The 22,149-nt window shown below is 40.2% G+C and overlaps 1 protein-coding gene across 1 annotated transcript; it reads right to left on the bottom strand.

Moving 5' to 3' along the window:
• Window positions 1-1,035: 1,035 nt before the first annotated feature.
• LOC101740050 (uncharacterized) lies at window positions 1,036-21,479 on the bottom strand. The gene is made up of 6 exons (XM_038017015.2): window positions 20,890-21,479; window positions 17,042-17,169; window positions 12,189-12,331; window positions 9,053-9,197; window positions 8,523-8,634; window positions 1,036-7,360 (listed from the first exon to the last, which is right to left on the bottom strand). The coding sequence occupies exons 1-6, from the start codon at window positions 21,404-21,406 to the stop codon at window positions 7,254-7,256; spliced, it is 1,152 nt and encodes a 383-aa protein (XP_037872943.2). The 5' UTR covers window positions 21,407-21,479; the 3' UTR covers window positions 1,036-7,253.
• Between the last annotated feature and the right edge of the window lie 670 nt (window positions 21,480-22,149).

Consider the following 22,149-nt stretch of genomic DNA (forward strand, 5'->3'; position numbering starts at 1 on the left):
ATACAAGACCTCACATGTTTACGTAGTCTAAACTAATTTCGTCAATATAACCTAAAATTATTGCTGTGATAAAACGATTGCATTTTCTTATCAGCTTTAAATAAATTACTTTTTGTGATGTTGTAGTGCTTAGTTCTTTCGCCCTTTTTTATTTCTCTATCTTATTCTAATAACTTTCAGCGCCTTTTCTAAAATTTACTCGGTTGCTACTGTAGCGCCACCCTTATTTAGCAGATTTTAACGGAAACTTTTCACACACAGCGACGGTTCTCCTTACCTCCACCCTCCATATCCGGTGCGAACGCTTTTCTAGATTTTTTTAAATCTCAGAACAATTTCAAGGCAAGCTTATCAAGATCAGAACTCCTAGCCATTAAAACATATTGCAAGCGAGAACCATACTGTACTAATGTGATTAAAAGTTGAACATTTGTCAGTGCGACAAATTTAAATAAAGTTAGTAAACAAACAAACAAACAATAGTTTAAGTAAACGCTCCCAAATACCTGCTTCTTCCATTTGACTCCATACAGATGAGGGCCGTTCGGATTGTCGATAATCCCATTCTCACGGAACGTTTGGAACCTCTGGGTCTGCGGAGGGACTTCGGTTCCCTCTGTATTTTGTACCGTTTGTTCCATGGGGAGTGCTCTGAGGAATTGTTCGAGATGATACCAACGTCTCGTTTTTACCATCGCACCGCCCGCCACCGGAGTAGAGTTCATCCATACTACCTGGAGCCACTGCGGTCATCCACAGTGCGTTTCCAGAGATCTTTTTTGCCACGTACCATCCGGCTATGGAATGAGCTCCCCTCCACGGTGTTTCCCGAGCGCTATGACATGTCCTTCTTCAAACGAGGCTTGTGGAGGGTATTAAGCGATAGACAGCGGCTTGGCTCTGCCCCTGGCATTGCTGAAGTCCATGGGCGACGGTAACCACTCACCACCAGGTGGGCCGTATGCTCGTCTGCCTACAAGGGCAATAAAAAAAAACGCCACTTTAGCAGGATACGAAAAAAAAAACAAATTCCAGTTAAATTCAATACTTTTATTAAAATACGTGAGACGTAATATAAAATAACTTTATTAAGTGTATTATTGTCGGTTGTACGTGCGTCTGTTTTATGGCGCCATTTTAGTAATTATAATCGGATACATTAGTGACAATAAATTTTTCTACTAAACAAAATCACCATCCACTTTAATACGTGTCCTTCCATAGTGGTGGGGGGATTTAAAAATAGCCCCTTCCAACTCACTGGTATAAAAAGTGTTCTATTAATTTTAGATATTTTTTTATTGCCTACATCGGTGGAAGAGCTCACGGCCTACCTGGTATTAAGTGGCTACCGGAGCCCATAGACAATTACATCGTAAACGCCACCACCCATCTCGAGACATGAGCTCTAAGGTCTCAGTTTTAACAATACAACGGCTGGCCTACCCTTAAAACCGAAACGCATTACTGCTTCACGGCAGAAATAGGTGAAGTGGTGGTACCTACCCGTGCGGACTCACAAGACTTCCTACCACCAGTATAAAAGAGAATTACGTCAATATTTTATCGATGAGGACTCTTTGTGATCCTCTTTTGTGGTGGCAGTGGTAAGGAAACGCTGCTATGAGGACTCCGCTCCGGAGCTGGACGGTACTTACATAACGAGAAATAAAAGGTTATTTGGTTTAAGCCATCTTTGTAATTAAAGGTCCCTTTTATTTGGTATAGTCGTACTCGCCCGCTTCGCTGGGTATTTAAAATTAATATTATTATTTATTTATCATTATTATTAGGGAGTCCAAAACTCAAATAATAGCCTATCCATTAAGTACATGTATTTTCTACATGGATACCAAGTTACAAGTCAATCGGATGCACGGTTCAGTAGTTATAATGGAACATCCGTAAAAACCACTGTAGATTTATATATTAGTATAGATATAGATTAGCATCAACACTTCGATGTTTTTAATTGACAGTTTACGCCATTCAAATATCTGAAGAAGTCTTTTTTTGTTATGATATTTTTTCCAAATCTTTAATTATAAATGACTCTCTTGTGAGGTTGTAAAAATGTCGCTTAAGCCAAATAGCTTTTCACGTCTCGATATATGAGTCGTCTATTATCAAAGGTGGCAATCTGTGCATTTGGACAAAAAATTTTTATTGATATGTCAATACAGATTGATTTGAATATAATCGTCTCCTTCAAAGAATACGGTTCAAAACCCGCATTAAATAAAGGTTAATACTTAACCTGTTATTTATCTAAGATGTCGTTCAGAAGAGTTTTGTGACTGCCAATGGAATACAAAGTCAATAATTCGTTTTTCTGATTTACCAATCATTGTCCAAAAGTCACATTGCCGGCTTTGATAATAGTCGACTCATATATAACGTTATGTACCCAAACAAACGCACGTTTTCTAGTTTCAGAATCACTATTAACAAAAACAAGGTTATATATAAGGCCGTCAGCGCAAAAGAGGCTTAACCCAAATTTTTTTATAATCATGCTTATAATTACTATGTATATTGCAATTTATTTTGAAATATAATAAGTTTTGATGCAAAATCTATCCATAGTTTCACCCTTAGATAACAGATGGCTCTGTAAACATTATTTTTGCGCGTATTGTTTTTTTGCCTACACAAATTCAAATTCATGAAAACTTAAGGCTTCGTCAAACAGAAAGCGTACTTAGCGCTGCGTTTTAACGTCGCGCTCTTTTCATGTCACACCAATTGACTAGATGAGTCCAACGCTCCTTGACGCAACGCATTGGCCAAATCATAGTGCCTTTCGATAGCAGTGTGAAAATTTAAAAGTATTCAGAAATCGAGTGATTTAGATGCGGCATTGTATAAGCATGGGTATTTTCTAACTATTTCTATAAATTTTTCGAGCATTATCTAGTATTTTAACATACATTCACTCGGAAAAACTAAAATTTGTAAAAAAATAAATTTGTAAAAAAAAATAATAATAATAAAAACAACGCCTGACGTCAAATCGTCCTAACGCCGCGACAGAGCGCTGCGTACTTATAGCGCCGGGGCTCTGTTTGACGGTATATTACCATAGTAGTACAACACATCTCGGCGTCATAGCGCGCCGTCAGTTTAGCGTTCTGACGCGCGCTAATTACGCGTTCTGTTTGACGAAGCCTTTAAGCCTCATTGCTCCATAATAACTATGGTATGCTTAGGCCACTTTTGCGCTGATGACGGCTTCATATTATGTATGAATCACGCGATGACCCTGTAACGTTCCAGTTAAGGCAGCATTATCACTCGTCTCTATATAGCGCTGTCATGGACAATGACAGTGACAAGGTGCTATCCCCAGAATGTCCTTCGACGAGACGTAAGGGAATGTCGTTGAAAGAAATTCAGTTTAGACAATCCCAATAGTGGCGAATATGTATATAAAACTTTAATCGTAAACGTGACCAAGCCCATTATAATCAATACCGTCTTTACCATAAGGGCACACGGGGCCCGTGCCCAGGGCCCCTATTCTCAGGGGGGCCCGAAAGACCGACAATTTCTCTCACACGTTTATTTTCAAAACATTTTTGTCGGGCACAGTACACCATTTTCACAAATCAGTAATCAGAAGGTATTTACAAGGCATATACTACGCCTATAATAGAAGATTTTGCTCAACAGAAATCCCGAAAGAAACCGTTATCGAAATCGTAACCAAAAAACCAGCAGCATTCGAATACATGACATATTTTATCATACTGTATTTGATTGATAAATGGTCTCAAACTCAGTAAAAAAATGTTATTATAATTCGCTTTTTTTATTTTCCAAAAGGGCCTCAAATTATTGTGTGCCCGAGGGCTCCATCCTAGTTTAAGACGTCCCTGATTATAATATATAGGTATATTATATATACATATTATATCGATGGATGAAAGGCCGTTTGGTTCAAGCGACATTGTTGCAACTTTATAAAAGAGCCATTAAAGTTTAAAATTTGGAAAAAATATCATAGGTAATAAAAAAAATCTTCTTTAAACTTACTAAGTTAATTGTTACTAACTTAGTAAACTTAATTGAAGTTCAATTAAAAATATCGATCTGTTGATATTAATACCAAATAAAACGGACCTTTAATTACAAAGATAAATGTCGCTTAAACCAAATAGCTTTTCAATCCTCGATATATATATTTACAAGCGGCCCGCTCCGGCTCCGATCGGGTCTTTAACAAAAATTTCAACGATATTTGACGTTGTTTAATTTTTTTAAATAAAAGAACACTAATTGCGGCATAATTATAATAGTTAGACATATGCTGTCGCGACACTTTTTGTAAATAATAATGTATTCTACAAAGTCGTAGTACATTATTTTATTCTATCATCAATAGTTTTCGCAGGGCACGCGGTGTAAAGAATATTTTAGGTAATTTTTTACACCTTGGGCTACATTATTGGAGTTTTAGTAAGGATCCCTAATTTTTTTCAAAAAAGATTACAGCCTATGTCACTCGGGAATAGTGTAGCTTCCAAACAGTGAAAGAATTTTTCAAATCGGTTCAAAATTTTCGAAGCCTATTCAATACAAACAAACAAACAAATCTTTCCTCTTTATAATATTAGTATAGATGTGTCGTTGTGTGTATGTCCTCTGTAGACTTTGAAAGAGCTGAACAAATTTCGATGAAATTTTCGTATTGGCCCAAAAATTGATCCAGGGAAGTCCGGCTTCGGATCAGTTAAGTCCAAGATGGATCAGTCAGTCGCGCCATGTTTGACGTGTTGTATAACATCAATTAAATTCCAAATTACGTCAATATTTCGATTATTGTACAAATTTTATATAATTATCACAATTTATAACACATTTTAAACGGTAAGTACTATCTAATATTTAAAAAAATATATATAAATAACTAACATTTTTTTTTAAAGAATTTTATGACCTGGTAACCAAGACCTTTAGGTCAAGTCTTATTTTAATTTATATTCTTTTTTTTATGAAAAATGATAATTTGGAGTGAAATGAAATTAAATGAAATGAGATGATATGGAATGAAATATAATCTCAGTAAAATGGTTATCGTTTATTGAAATTTTTTCAGTGGACTTTTTGGAGGATCTCGAGTGCTACGTCCAGCGGCTTTGTTTAATTTCCCTACATTACTGCACTTTCACAGATACTAAACAGTTAATAAACCACCGTTATTACACATTTAAACCTGAAGAAACACTAAATAGACAAAATAAAACAAATCACACAACTTCACTCCTCGCGTTTCCGCCAAAAAGTCAATAATTAACTAAAAAACTAGAAAATACAGATAAAAACTAATATCTTTAAATGACAATACTTTTTTTAACACAACATTGCCATTAACATTATTATAATTAAAGACATAAACATAATGTCAGAATTAAAAATAAAATTTAAACTAGATAACAAAATGTCAGCTTGGATTGTGAAAATTGAACCAAATAAATTTCTTACTGGAGCTTGAAGATACCTCAATATGTCTTCAATTTACGTAGGGTAGAAAGAAAGAGCACCAACTTAGTGTATTTAAAAAGTGTCCGCTGAGAGAGTCAATTAAGGTGGCGCCACTGTAGCAAGTGGGAGAATTTTTTAAAACAGCGCCATAAGCTATTATAGTAACACATACTAAATTAAGACGGAAAAAAAAAACTTCCTACGTAAATAATAATCTATATATTAATACGTGAAGCAAAAACTTTGAACGTTTTTGTACGAAAATTACGCGGACGGAGGAGTATGAAATTTTCCACACTCACAGATAATATAGAGTAAGATCAAGAAGTAAGAAGTAAGATCAACAATAACTCTCTATTTACAGGCGGACACTTCTTCAACTTGTCCCTTATACAAGAAAGTGCTCCTTATCTCTATCCTATAGCAGTACTTCAATTGACAAGAGCAAGTTTAATAGTCCTCAGGTAATCCTCGACTGAGCTGAGTTCGAGGCTCGTCTCCTTCGGAGGCCCCTCGGCTGTTAACAAATCCCACTCATCCTGGCTGAGCTTTTGTTCGCCCACCTGTCCTGGTGAAATGCTATGACATGTCCTTCTTCAAACGAGGCTTGTCGAGAGTATTAAGCGGTAGGCAGCGGCTTGGCTCTGCCCCTGGCATTGCTGAAGTCCATGGGCGACGGTAACTACTCACCATCAAGTGGGCCGTATGCTCGTCTGCCTACAAGGGCAATAAAAAAAAAACGTGTGGCACTCAGGGATTGCCGCGGTAAAGGTATTGCATAGCATTTTTTGTCAACTTATCTAATTATAATAAGACAATAATAATTTAATATTAAAACAATAATAAAATAAGACCACGCTATATTTATAAACATTAATAAAAGCAAAACATTAACTGTCCCCTTCACACTCATAAGCTAGACCGCGCGAGAGAGAGATGGGTAGACTTTTCATGAACTTTAAATGGTTCTCCTATAAAATTGTAAAAATGTCGTTTAAATCAAATAATCTTTCAACCCTCGATATAACCAATTGAGTAACAATTATAATCGTATTGTTACGAGCCAATAGGCAATAAATGGCAATAATAATAGGTCACAATTATCAGACCCCTAAACATATCGACGCTTGACAGGCAAACGTGACCAAGCGACAATAACTGCTTTGTACATAAATGATAGGCAATAACCAATATTCGATGCGCAAAAACAAAATATATTTCTAGGTCTATTAAAATCATTTCAATCCTACAGGTAGATTCGTTAAAATAGAATTTTTTTCAGGTATTTCAACTTTAAATTAGTCTACTATAAAGTTCATTGTCGCTTAGTCGTGTTTGCCTTTCAAGCGTCGATATACATGTGGGAAAAGACATTATTTAATTACTATTTTCATTACAAAATATATTTTATTAGTAATTTTACTGATTCAATTTACGAATACCCGAAGACTTAACGTCAGACGGGCCGTTATGTTGAATCAGCGGTTAAGCCGCTCCCAACGTATGACGTCACATGTGGTTAATAGTTTCGATTTATCATTAACCAATTTCACTGATTATTGACTTAACGGGCATACAAGCACATCGCTGTGACGGCTAGCACTCACTGATGCCCCTAGACATCAGCTGAAAACTTCAGACTTTTATCACTCTCTGACACTGAATTATTAATAATAACATTGTCAATATTGTCCGCAGTTTTGCTTCGATTCGTTGGTTGGGTATTAACAGAGCCGGATTACCCGTAATTTGGGGAATTTTTTTGAAGGCTAGCAACACATGTTTTTCTGGGGTTCCCCGTGCGCTATGCTGTCGATGCTCCAGGCCGGCAGCTCCACTTTGGCGGTGTGGGTCGCGCGGTCGTTGGTTGTGCTGGCTGCCAGCGAAACGGGGGTCATATAGTCTCTTCTTCCTCCAACTTATCCCACTAAGTGGGGTCGGCACAGCGAATTCTTCTCTTCCATTCTCTTCTATCAGTCGTCATCTCAACACTCAGTCCTCTCTCTCTCATATCTTTACTGGTGGTAGGACCTCTTGTGAGTCCGCACGGCTAGGTACCACCACCCTGCCTATTTCTGCCGTGAAGCAGTAACGCGTTTCGGTTTGAAAGGCGGAGCAACCGTTGTAACTACACTGAGACCTTAGAACTTGTATCTCAGGGTGGGTGGCGCGTTTGCGTTGTAGATGTCTATGGGCTCCAGTAACCACTTAACACCAGGTGGGCTGTGAGCTCGTCCACCCATCTAAGCAATAAATAAAAAAAAAATCGTCATTCACACACTCCATCCATGTCTTCTTCGGTCGACCTCTTCCCCCTCTACCTTGCACTACTACCATTTCCATACGTCTCCTAGTCACATGTATCATGAATCATCATGTTATTGACATATACAATGACATACAGACGCGACAACGTTACGTTATTAGTCAGGCCGGGCTCATTGGTGTTAAGTGGTTACCGGAGACCAGAGACTTGAGGTCAATTTCAAACATTTTTATTTATTGCTTTTACTGGTGGTAGGACCTCTTGTGAGTCCGCGCGGCTAGGTACCACCGCCCTGCCTATTTCTGCCGTGAAGCAGTAATGCGTTTCGGCTTGAAGGGTGAAGGAGTGTTGTACTGCTATAAGTGAGACCTTACAACTCATGTCCCAAGGTGGGTGGCGGCTTTTACGTTGTAGATGTCTATGGACTCCAGTAACCAGTTAACAACAGGTGGGCTGTGAGCTCGTCCACCCAGGGTCTAAGATCTCAGTATAGTTACAACGGCTGCCCAACCCTTCAAACCGAAACGCATTACTGCTTGACGGCAGAAATAGACAGGGCGGTGGTACCTACCCGCGCGGAATTACAAGAGGTCCTACCACCAGTAAGTTGTTACCATTGTTTGGGCAGCGGCTTGGCTGCACGGCATTGGTAACCACTCACCATCAGATACGCCCGTCTAAAGACAATAGCCACTGCACCAGGCTCCCGAGTGGACTGGAACTAAGAGCCCGCGGTCAGCAGCCTCGCCAATCAAAAAGCCCATAGGTTTACCTGTTGGAATTTTCTCTTCTGTTGAATCATAGGACCGCAGCGAGGAGACCAGGTTACTGGAGGACAGTTGCAGCAGTGATATCGCGGTATTCTTGAATACTTTTTCGATGCCCTGAACAGTGAATTAGCCTTAGGTTCTGGCGGCTAAGATATATGCGGCAGAGCACTTGGCTGTGCCCCGTGAGGTCCATAGACGACAATGACTGCTTACCAGCTTATATCGCCAGGCAATATACTCGTTAAAACATATCTTGTTACTGGTGGCAGGACCTCTTATGGGTCCGCACGGGTGGGTACCACCACCCTGCTTATTTCTGCCGCGAAGCAGCAATGTGTTTCGGTTTGAAGGGTGGGGCAGCCGTTGTAACTATACTGAGACCTTAGAACCTATATCTCAAGATGGGTGGCGCATGTGGCGCATTTATGTTATAGATGTTTATGGACTTCAGTGACCACTTAACACCAGGTGGGCTGTGAGCTCGTCCACCCAACTAAGCAATAAAAAAAAAGTGCTATGTGAAATCGAGTACCTGATCGTGCAGCGCGGACGTTTCACAGTAAGCGGCCCCGATGGTGGCGGCATACTGCGTCGCCTCATTGTAAGGGACCGCTCTCAGGGATTCCAGATCGCTTTTATTGCCGACAACGGACAACACCATCGCCTCTGGAACATTGCTGAAACAAAGACTGAAGGGCTGAAATTCGTCCAGGTCTAGAGCAAGGATGAGCAACACGCGACCAGCCAGGCTTTTCTAAAATTTTGAATTTACTTTATCGACTCTTCTCTCATCAATTCATTTTTCTCTTCTTTTCTTGTGTGTGTTTTATCTTGCATTAGAATTTCTATATGAAAATCTTTCCTTTTTTTATAGTTTTATATTGTTTTTAATCTAATATAATATAAAGTTTCGTAAAATATTAATAAGAGTTAATATTAGAGGGGCTCACCAAAAAATATATATATTAAAATTGACCCATTGATTAAAAAGCTTGCTCACACCTGGTCTAGTGGATAAGACGCGAGGTCTGCTCGTATCGGTGTTCGAATCCCACGCACAGGTACCAATTACAAAGTTGACAAATAACAGGTACCAGTTACCAAGTTGACAAATGACAGATACAAATTACCAAGTTGACAAATGACGGGTACCAATTTACCAAGTTGACAAATGACAGGTACCAATTACCAAGTTGACAAATGACAGGTACCAATTACCAAGTTGACAAATGACGGGTACCAATTTACCAAGTTGACAAATGACAGGTACCAATTACCAAGTTGACAAATGACAGGTACCAATTACCAAGTGGACAAATGACAGGCACCAATTACAAAGTTGACAAATAACAGGTACCAGTTACCAAGTTGACAAATGACAGATACAAATTACCAAGTTGACAAATGACGGGTACCAATTTACCAAGTTGACAAATGACAGGTACCAATTACCAAGTTGACAAATGACAGGTACCAATTACCAAGTGGACAAATGACAGGTACCAATTACCAAGTTGACAAATGACAGGCACCAATTACCAAGTGGACAAATGACAGGCACCAATTACCAAGTTGACAAATGACAGGTACCAATTACCAAGTGGACAAATGACAGGCACCAATTACCAAGTGGACAAATGACAGGCACCAATTACCAAGTTGATAAATGACAGGTACCAATTACCAAGTGGACAAATGACAGGCACCAATTACCAAGTTGACAAATGACAGGTACCAATTACCAAGTGGACAAATGACAGGTACCAATTACCAAGTGGACAAATGACAGGCACCAATTACCAAGTTGACAAATGACAGGTACCAATTACCAAGTGGACAAATGAGAGGCACCAATTACAAAGTTGACAAATAACAGGTACCAGTTACCAAGTTGACAAATGACAGATACAAATTACCAAGTTGACAAATGACAGGTACCAATTACCAAGTGGACAAATGACAGGCACCAATTACCAAGTGGACAAATGACAGGCACCAATTACCAAGTGGACAAATGACAGGCACCAATTACCAAGTTGACAAATGACAGGTACCAATTACCAAGTTGACAAATGACAGATACAAATTACCAAGTTGACAAATGACGGGTACCAATTTACCAAGTTGACAAATGACAGGTACCAATTACCAAGTTGACAAATGACAGGTACCAATTACCAAGTTGACAAATGACAGGTACCAATTACCAAGTGGACAAATGACAGGCACCAATTACCAAGTTGACAAATGACAGGTACCAATTACCAAGTGGACAAATGACAGGTACCAATTACCAAGTGGACAAATGACAGGTACCAATTACCAAGTGGACAAATGACAGGCACCAATTACCAAGTTGACAAATGACAGGTACCAATTACCAAGTGGACAAATGACAGGCACCAATTACCAAGTTGACAAATGACAGGCACCAATTACCAAGTGGACAAATGACAGGTACCAATTACCAAGTGGACAAATGACAGGCACCAATTACCAAGTGGACAAATGACAGGCACCAATTACCAAGTTGATAAATGACAGGTACCAATTACCAAGTGGACAAATGACAGGCACCAATTACCAAGTTGACAAATGACAGGTACCAATTACCAAGTTGACAAATGACAGGTACCAATTACCAAGTGGACAAATGACAGGCACCAATTACCAAGTTGACAAATGACAGGTACCAATTACCAAGTGGACAAATGACAGGCACCAATTACCAAGTTGACAAATGACAGGCACCAATTACCAAGTTGACAAATGACAGGTATCAATTACCAACTTGACAAATGACAGGCACCAATTACCAAGTTGACAAATGACAGGTACCAATTACCAAGTGGACAAATGACAGGCACCAATTACCAAGTGGACAAATGACGGGCACCAATTACCAAGTTGACAAATGACAGGCACCAATTACCAAGTTGACAAATGACAGGTACCAATTACCAAGTTGACAAATGACAGGTACCAATTACCAAGTGGACAAATGACAGGTACCAATTACCAAGTGGACAAATGACAGGCACCAATTACCAAGTGGACAAATGACAGGCACCAATTACCAAGTGGACAAATGACAGGCACCAATTACCAAGTGGACAAATGACAGGCACCAATTACCAAGTGGACAAATGACAGGCACCAATTACCAAGTGGACAAATGACAGGCACCAATTACCAAGTGGACAAATGACAGGCACCAATTACCAAGTGGACAAATGACAGGCACCAATTACCAAGTGGACAAATGACAGGCACCAATTACCAAGTGGACTAATGACAGGCACCAATTACCAAGTGGACAAATGACAGGTACCAATTACCAAGTTGACAAATGACGGGTACCTATTTAGCAAGTTGACAAATGACAGGCACCAATTACCAAGTTTACAAATGACGGGCACCAATTACCAAGTTGACAAATGACAGGTACCAATTACGTAGAGGGGGAATAGGTCGACCGAAGAAGACATGGACGGAGTGTGTGAATGACGATATGAGAGAGAGAGAGGAGTGAGTGTTGAGATGACGGCTGATAGAGGAGAATTGAAGAGAAAAAATCGCTGTGCCGACCCCACCTAGTGGGATAAGGTGGAGACAAAGAACAAGAGTCGTGATCTCATAAACCGTGAACCGAAAAAAAATATCCTTACCTTTGCAGTTCTTTGACCCAGCCCTTGATGGCTGTGAAGCTTTGCATGCTCGTGATGTCGAAGACCAGGAGCGCCGCGTTGGCATTTCTGTAGTACATCGGGGCCATTGACCTGAACCTCTCCTGACCAGCCGTGTCCCAGACCTGCGGAAGGGCGGCACTTTGCTCAGCGTCTTTTTGATGTGAAACATCTATAGCCGCACGTAAAAACGATTTCTGGCGTGGCGACGCATACCGTGACGACGCGTCGCCATGCGCAATCGACTGTGCGATTCTCTCCCCCTCGATCCGGCGTTAAGCCGTCTCTCTCGCTACACTGAGCTCGGATGCCTATAGTGTATACTCCGTAGTGTATACAGGGTTGTTTACTACAGTACCCATAACCTGTGTTTTACTTGAAAACAAATTATTTTTTCGTAATATTTTATTTTATCATTATGACATATTTAGTTCCTATCACAATCTGCTCTTTTCTGCATATTACTTTTACAAAATAATGTCGATGCTTCACATCTGCCAGGCGTCCCGTGACGGCTCACATTTTTATTCTTAATTTTTTTTATTGCCTTTGTAGGCAGACGAGCGTACGGCCCATCTGATGGTGAGTGGTTACCGTCGGCCATGGACTTCAGCAATGGCAGGGGCAGAGCCAAGCCGCTGCCTACCGTTTAATACTCTCCACAAGCCTCGTTTGAAAAAGGACATGTCATAGCGCTCGGGAAACACCGTGGAGGGGAGCTCATTCCAAAGCCGGGCGGTACGTGGCCAAAAAAGATCTCTGAAAACGCGTCTTGCTATCGTCAGCCCTAACTAACGAGGTCGGACTCTAGCATGGATCGTATCGCGGCCGAAATAGAGACTACTTTTTTCGGTCCAAGGATAAAGCTGCTTTCAGACTACGCTATAATATAATAGCATATAGTGTATAGCTCATAGCACAACAATATCGCGCACCATACATTGTTATAGACACGTTCACACTGTACTATACTATATATTATTGGCTAAGTATACGCTGCTATACTATATGGCGCTATGGTATAGCGTAGTATGAAAGCAGCTTTAGACGTAATAATAATAATTTACTGCATCGACGGATTTTCCTGACACACACACACACAAACAAAGCCTTGTAAACCAGTCACACACACACGGCTCTACATTAACGTTATGTTACGCCGGAAGAGTAACGCCATCTATCGCCGAATGGGCGAACGAATATCAAAGGATCTAGTAGCACTTAGAACGCTCGAGAAGTACAACGCCATCTATTGTCAGATAGCGGAAACACGCAATACTCGACTTGTGTGGAATATTCTCGACTATTCTAGGGATTTCGTCTCGACTATAAAACCGTTGCAGAGATGACACAGTCAGTTAATAATCGGAACTAATCGAAGCGAAACAGCGAACGGATCACCTGAAGCGAAGCGGAAGAAGTAAATTGAGAATTTTAAAGTGTTTTAAGCTAATACAGTTTTAATTTGCACTTCGGTAGAATTTTTTTTTATTTATCCCGAACCCCAGCGCGTAACAGTTAGTTTACGACCCGGGGACCAAAAGTCGGACGGGCGTTTCAAAAGTCTGCCGCCTGACCTACCACTACACCAGCGGTTGTAGCGATGTCAATACATCTAACGGCACATTTGCGTACCACCGGAACGACAATGAATTATCAATTATTTATGTGAGTTCCGATAGCAATGTTATCAAAACATTATTCGACTCATATATTAAAGTGCAATAATTCGTGATAAGCAAATAATGACCAATACATTCGCTATTGTTGTTATATATCAAAATTTTAGTTACAAGACGGACCTTACAGAATTAATAGCATCGGTAGGCAGCGGCTTGGCTCTGCCCTTGGCATTGCTGAAGTCCATGGGCGACGGTAACCACTCACCATCAGGTGGGCCGTATGCTCGTCTGCCTACAAAGGCAATAAAAAAAAAAAAAAAAAAACATTCCCGATCCTGCGGAAAGAATGGAAAGCAGTCGATGTCGCCCAAAACACGTCATCTCGGATCCTCCCGATCCACTAACGGTTCTTCTAGGTACTTCAAGCACCGGTCACCGTTCTCGTCGAACCCGTCGCTTGCGACGAAGGGCTCGACGAGTAAATTAACTCTCAGACACAGCCCACTGAGTTTCTCGCCGGATCTTCTCAGTGGGTCGCGTTTCCGATCCGGTGGTAGGTTCTGCGAAGCACGGCTCTTGCTAGGGTTCATGTTAGCAGCATCGTCAGGTTTGAGCCCCGTGAGCTCACCTACTAGTTAAGGTTACGCTGGAATAGCCTCTCGAGGCTATCAGCTTAGGTAGGAAAAAAAAAACAGAATTAATCACTTAATGAGTTTTCTTCCAGCTAACCACAAAAGGTTCTGCACGCATAATAAAACCGAGAAAACAGTGCACAAATTTAGATAAACAATAATTATTTATATCTATACGTATAATTGTATTTTGGACTTATGTTTGTCATTGAACTGATTAGTGACGAAAAGTGGACAAAAGTCTGGCTTTGCTTTCATCCATTAGCGGCGGTGATTACTTACTATCAGGCGGGCCGTATGCTTATCTCTTTACAAAGGCAATAAAATACTAGAAATGTTACACAAATATTTGGTAAGTTTGTTTGTTGACACTACAAATTGCCCTGGTTTTTTCAGTACCGATCTATGTACTATTTAATTTTTTCTGCATGGGTAGACAAGCTTACGGGTCCATGGACAGCACGAGTGAATATCGTCGCGCTTTTTGAGATTAAAAGACGAATAATAAGTACCGTAGATTGGGGGAATAGGAACTAGAAGTAGAGTAGGGACAAATCGTGGTTGTCACAATGCTTTTGTAAGATTTAAATTTGTTGAACAGAAAAGGACTTTTATTTAGTGTTTAAGAACATTAAATAGTTGAATTTAGTCATCGGAGTTTTGTAACTGATTAGAGATATTGAAAAGTTAATTACCTAAAAGTAAGTCCCTACCCAACAACTAAACTCTTTGACGAAGCATGTTGCTGATAACTGTATTTCTGTAATCTGACGAAGCGTGTTGCGGATAATAACATGTACTCTTAAGTTAGGAATATTATTCTTTTTTTATATAATAAATTTATCACTGAATTAGGACACAACTAAACAGTGCCACCCCGATCGAAAGACTATTTATTATCCCCATATGTGACCCGATTCACCCCAAAAGCCAAGGTGAATCGGATCAAGCTAATTTTGAAGTTTGTGTATATTTTTCAATGAACTAAACAATGCATCGTATGTGAAAATTTTTACCTCCGGAACCATTTTAACTTCAATTTTATTGGTATTACCCTAAGAGAAACCGCTGAAAAATTGTGTTGGAATTGGAATGGGTCCCAATTCCCCCCAATCTACTGTATCTAGACAAACGACCGGCCAAAACTTTTGACAAGAGAAGGTACTGTTACACCGGGTAAGAGTAACGCCATCTATCGCCGTATAGTCGAACGAATATCGAAGGATCTAGTAGCACCTAGAACGCTCGAGAAGTACAACGCCATCTATTGTCAGATAGCGGAAACACAATACTAGAGATGTGTGGAATATTCTCGATAATTCTAGGGATGAGGTATCGGCTATAAAAGCGTTGCAGGGATGGCACGCAGTCAATTAGTAATCGGAACTACTCGAAGCGAAACAGCGAACGGATCACCTGAAGCGAAGCGGAAGAAGCGAATTGAGAGTTTTAAAGTATTTGTGCAGTGTTCTAATTGATAAATACAGTTTTAAGTTGTACTTTGGTGGAACATTTTTATTTATCCCGAACCCCAGCGCGTAATAGTATACTTAGTGTTAGCCAATATTATTAATACCTTACAAATGTTTTGGTTATAACTACTGTTAATTTGGGGCCATCAGCGCAAAAGTGGCCTTACCCACAATTTTTTATATTCAAGCTTATATGACGTATATTGGAATTTATTTAAAACTAGCTGACCAGGCAGACTTCGTAGTGCCTCAATCGATAAATAAAAGACCTAAGCTTTTGTATAAAATAAACTTAAAACAAACATAAGGAATCCGTCCGACGGGGGACACATCAAAGGAAAATCAAAATTGGTATTTTTATTTAATTCCGAGCTTTTTTATTTACCTTTTAAACCTTCTCTGGACTTCCACAAATAATTCAAGACCAAAATTAGCCAAATCGGTCCAGCCGTTCTCGAATTTTAGCGAGACTAACGAACAGCAATTCATTTTTATATATATAGATAGATGGATACGATAGATATAATAAATTTTGATGCAAAACCGGCCTATCCATAGTTTCACCCCTACATAACAGATAGCTTTGTAAACATTATTTTTGCGGGTATTGTTTTTTTGCCTATTCAAATTCAAATTCATGAAAATTCAAACCTCCATACTAACTATTGTAAGCTTAGGCCACTTTTACGCTGACGGTCTCATTTGTAAGAAGACTAAAATTAATTATGGTGTGAATTTCGTGACAGTGGTTAAGCTGGAATCAGTGCGTAGCGTTAACTGGTGGTAGGACCTCTTGTGAGTCCGCACGGGTAGCTCACTGGTGGTAGGACCTCTTGTGAATCCGCACGGGTAGCTCACTGGTGGTAGGACCTCTTGTGAGTCCGCACGGGTAGGTACCACCACCCCGCCTATTTCTGCCGTGAAGCAGTAATGCGTTTCGGTTTGAAGGGTGAGGCAGCTGTTGTAACTATACTGAGACCTTAGAACTTATATCTCAAGGTGGGTGGCGCATTAACATTGTAGATGTCTATGGGCTCCAGTAACCACTTAATACCAGGTGGGCTGTGAGCTCGTCCACCCATCTAAGCAATAAAAAAAAAAGTGCGTACCTGGAGTTTGACTCTTGCGTTTTCCACGCTAATGTTACACGTGAAGAAAGACGCTCCGATGGTAGGTGAGACGTGCTTCGAGAACATCTTCCCGATGTAACGCACGACCAAGCTCGTTTTGCCCACACCTGTAATTGAAACATCGGGAATTATCTAAAACTATTTATATACATTAGAAGATCTTCCATTCTTTATCTATATATTAATACGTGAAGCAAAAACTTTGTATCCCTTTTTATGAAAATTGCGCGGACGGAGGAGTATGAAATTTTCAACACTTATAGAGAATATAGAGAAGAAGTGCACAATGCTAATATTTTTTTTAAATAATGCATAAAAGATACATTAAATGAATAAAGAAAACATTACACACACTACATACCATGTATTTGACGCACACACGCATGCATACTATTTATTGTCAAACTTTTGTTCTTGACGTCTGTTGTCAAATTGAGAATACATTAAATATTGTTTGTCTTTGTTAATATTTTTTATAGTGTAGCCTTGGCGATATTTGCGATTATAGAAGTATAAAATACAATCATAATAGTGTACAAACTTACAATTCCAATTAATTATAGTCGAATTTCGACTACTGCGGGACCTCTAGTTCATTATAAATAGCTATAATATTTTTACTGTCAGTTGACGTCGCCTACCACACGTCATCTCAGATCCTCCCGATCCGCTAACGGTGCTTTAAGGTACATCAAGCATCGGTCATCGTTCTCGTCGAACCCGTCGCTTGCGACGAAGGACTCGACGAGTGAATCAACCCATAGACAGCTCACTGAGTTTCTCGCCGGATCTTCTTAGTGGGTGGCGCTTCCGATCCGGTGGTAGATTCTACGAAGCACTGCTCTTGCTAGGGCCAGTGTTAGCAACACTCCCGGTTTGAGCCCCGTGAGCTCACCTACACGACAAGGAGAAGCTGATATAGCCTCTCAAGGCTATCAGCATATACGGTATATATTATTATATACAGAACTAGCTGTACCCGTCCGCTTCGCTGGGCATTTAAAATTAACATTATTATTTCTCACCCCCACAAAGATTCTCATCATTAACGCCCCCGCAACTGGTGCAGGGAGTCCAACACTCATATAAATATTAGCCTATCCATTAAGTTCATGTATTTTCTAAATGGATACCAAGTTTCAAGTCAATCGGATGAATAGTTCAGTAGTTATAACGGAACATCCGTAAAAACCACTGTAGATTTTTATATTAGTATAGATATATACATATATATGCAGTTAGGAAACAGCTTCCGTTCGTTTGCCGCTAGGTTGAAATAGAACGGTAACAGTTCGCCGGTCGTCTTGCTCATTCGGTCGGAACGCTTCCTCGTACGCAACTCCGATAATTGAATTCACTGTCTGACCATATTATGGGCGGCTCCTACGTATAAAGCGTCATGTCAAATAACAGTACATTGTGCACCAAGGGAGAGAAAAGTAGGACATTTCCTCCCGCGTGAGATGTTCTACTTTTTTCCCGCGGTGTAGATACTATTTTTTCTCCTACCCGGTCGAAAGGTCGTGGAGTACCGAGTCGGGGTCCAGGGGCAAAGCCCTGGCAGGGGGTAGGGAGGGCGGAGCCCCTTTTTAAAAAACAATTTAACTGTTTTTTAATTTTTAAATAAACTAATTATAAAACTAAATAAACTACTAATTAAATAAGAATTGTCTGATGAACTGATGTATGACTCATCTTTGACTTGACTATTAAATTTTATTGCCTTTTGTTTATTTCACTTTTACACTAAACACAATATTGCAAATTACCCGAGCACAACAATGGCGGAGAATTTTAGGTGTGTGAGAGCAGACGCAGACACTAACGCGCATGCGCACTTGTCAGTACCCAGGGAGGAAAAGTTACACTTTCTTCCCTGTACAGCGGGAGGAAAAGATTGACTTTCGGCGTAGGTAGAAGAAAAATAATAGTTTAAAAAAACTAACAAAATACGCTTTTATACCAAATGCAACTAAAATATAGAAAATAAATTTTAATAAATTTTAATTAAAAATAGTGTAAGTTAAAATTATTTTATTGTAATAAAGCGTGGGGTGCTTTTCAGGATATTATCAAAATAAACCTTCTACTCATATCTGTTCATAACATATTTATAACTATATAGTGATACCATTGTTGTCTATCTTTAGAAAGCCCTGCTCCAGTTAGGAGGGACTGTCAACTATATCTCATCGTCCCATCTTTTTTTTTAAATGTCCGTGTAGGCAGACGAGCATACAGCCCACCTGATGGTGAATGGTTACCGTCGCCCATGGACTTAAACAATGCCAGAGCCAAGCCGCTACCTATCGAAAATCCAACCATCTCATCTATTGCTTCCACCATCTCTAGGGTACCATTCGGTAATGATCTTTCCTCCAAATTTTCCCGAGTACTTGAGAAATTGGATTGCATTGACGTCAATATTCTCTGTTAGACTTTATTGGAGCCCATTTCCTTATTGGTTGAAGTTTAGCATCAACATTGTCACGGAAGACGAGTTATCGTGGTACATCTAAGTATCCAACTTAATCCCCGCGAGCTTTACTACTTCATATTAGACGTCGCGTTATCAGCAATTTATCATTATTACAAGACCGGCCACCGTAAGCGATACGTTATCGCTGTGATAGCCGTGTAGATCTGCTCTTGACACGATAAGCCAATACAGAAGCGACTTTATAAAAGTCAAAGATTAATGCTGTTCTTTTTCAAAGGGACACGAAATATAATCTAAAATTATTGTTCTTGGTAAATATATAGACCGTTTATTTTGAAAGTGGTGTAAGTCCATTTTATTTTGTTTCGAGAAAATTAAAGGTTACTACTATATTTGTTGATTTAAAAATACAGGCAAATCATATGAGGTCTGGCTATGCCACCTACCTCTGTCAATTGGACTTACACCACTTTTATAATCGACGATTATGCAATTTTTCATTTACCGACCGATTTTAAGTTGTATAAAACATGGGATTTTTTTTAAGAAACTAAACACGGACTAGTTGTATATAAAAAAAGAAAAATGTGGTGTCGTGGGACACCAGGTAGGAACGAAGTTCCTTCGGCTAATGTAGAATCGACACAATTTGCAAAAAAAAAAATCGTGCTCAATTTTATGTAGGTTTTCTTGATTTTTCTCTTAAATTTTGCTGGTTAGTTTTTATTTAAGTATAGGAAAGTATTTAGGAAATTCAGTATTTTAGGAAATAATAAATTACGTAAAATAGAAAGAGAATGGATGAGAGAACGAAAAGAAAGAGGGAGAAAGAGAAAGGTATTATACACTACTCGCTTGTGTATACGACTGTCGCTTTTTTTTTTTTTTTTTTTTTTTTTTTTTTTTTTTTTTTTTTTTTTTTTTTTTTTTTTTTTTTTTTTTTCCTACCTAAGCTGATAGCCCTAGCGGCTATTTCAGCGTAGCCTTAACTTTAGTAGGTGAGCTCACGGGGCTCAAACCTGACGATGTTGCTAACACGAACCCTAGCAAGAGTCGTGCTTCGCAGAATCTACCACCGGATCGGAAACGCGACCCACTGAGAAGATCCGGCGAGAAACTCAGTGGGCTGTGTCTGAGAGTTAATTTACTCGTCGAGCCCTTCGTCGCAAGCGACGGGTTCGACGAGAACGGTGACCGGTGCTTGAAGTACCTAAAAGCACCGTTAGTGGATCAGGAGGATCCGAGATGACGTGTTTAGGGCGACGTCGACTGCTTTCCATTCTGTCCGCAGGATCGGGAATGTAGTTACCGGCGGCCACGATGAGAGGGTTCTCGTGTCGTGCCGCTTTATCGAAGTGGCGCATGGACGCCGACTGCAGATACTTACTGATGGACTCTAAGTCCAGGTCGTCATGGAGGTCGACGTTCCTGACGAACCACGGGGCTCCGACGGCTATCCTGCAAAAACGGGATTGAATAATTTGAAAGGATTTTAAGTGTATGCGGGCCGCGTGAGCGAACACTACACTTGCATAGGTCATGACGGGGCGTATGCAAGTTTTGTAGAGTGTCACCTTATTTCTAAGGGACATTTTACTTCGCCTACATATCATCGGGTAGAGACGTCCTAGAATGAAGGCGGCACGGTCGCGTACCGTCTTGATGTGGGGGCGGAATGTCATCCTACTGTCGAGGGTGACGCCTAAATATTTGACCTTCGGGGCCCACGGTATGGGCTGGTCGTACATCGTGATTGGGCGAACGGCGGGGGCGGGGGTGTTGACGCGCCTAGTCGGGAGAGGGATGCTCAGCGTGGTGTTCGGAGGGCGACCCCTTTTGAAGAGCACCGCTGTGCTTTTCGTGGGGTTAATGTCGATGCGCCACTTCCGGAACCACTGTCCCATGGTGGTAGCTGCGGTCTGAAGTCGTCGATGAAGCAACGCCTTCTTCCTACACGAGTAGCGACTGTCGCGCCTGCGCACGTCTCATTTAACGGTTTTATTCCACGCACTTTTTTCCACGGATTTTTTCTTACGGTTTTACTATCACATTTTTTTTTTTTTTTTTTTCAGTTCGGTCGCGCAGCAAAATCCCTATCCCCTCCAAGCCTGCCGTAAGGAGCTTCGTTCCAAAAATTTACATTAAATTAAGCATGAATTACGTGATAGCTCATTCTGTTCAAAAATGGACTTACACCACTTTCAAAATAAACGGTCCATATATCGAAGGGTTTCCCAGGTTTCTGCAACATTACAGGAGAGACCTTGAAAGTTAAAAATTTCGAAAAAATATCATAACAAAAAACTTTTTGCTAGCTATTTGAATCGGGTAAACTTAATTGAATTAATTTAATTAAAAACATCGAACTGTTGATGCTGACACCAAATAAAACCTCGAACCCGTCGCTTGCGACGAAGGGCTCGACGAGTAAATTAACCCACAGACACAGCCCACTGACTTTCTCGACGGATCTTCTCAGTGGGTCGCGTCCCCGATCCGGTGGTAGATTCTGCGAAGTGCGGCTCTTGCTAGAGTTCGTGTTAGCAACAACGTCAGGTTTGAGCCCCGTGAGCTCACCTATTAGCCCGCTTCATATCAGCTAAGGGAGGGAAAAAAAAAAAAAAAAAAACTGTCCTAAATGGGTGGA

The sequence above is a fragment of the Bombyx mori genome, chromosome 2, assembly GCF_030269925.1.
Source record: "Bombyx mori chromosome 2, ASM3026992v2".
Taxonomy (NCBI): Eukaryota; Metazoa; Arthropoda; class Insecta; order Lepidoptera; family Bombycidae; genus Bombyx; species Bombyx mori.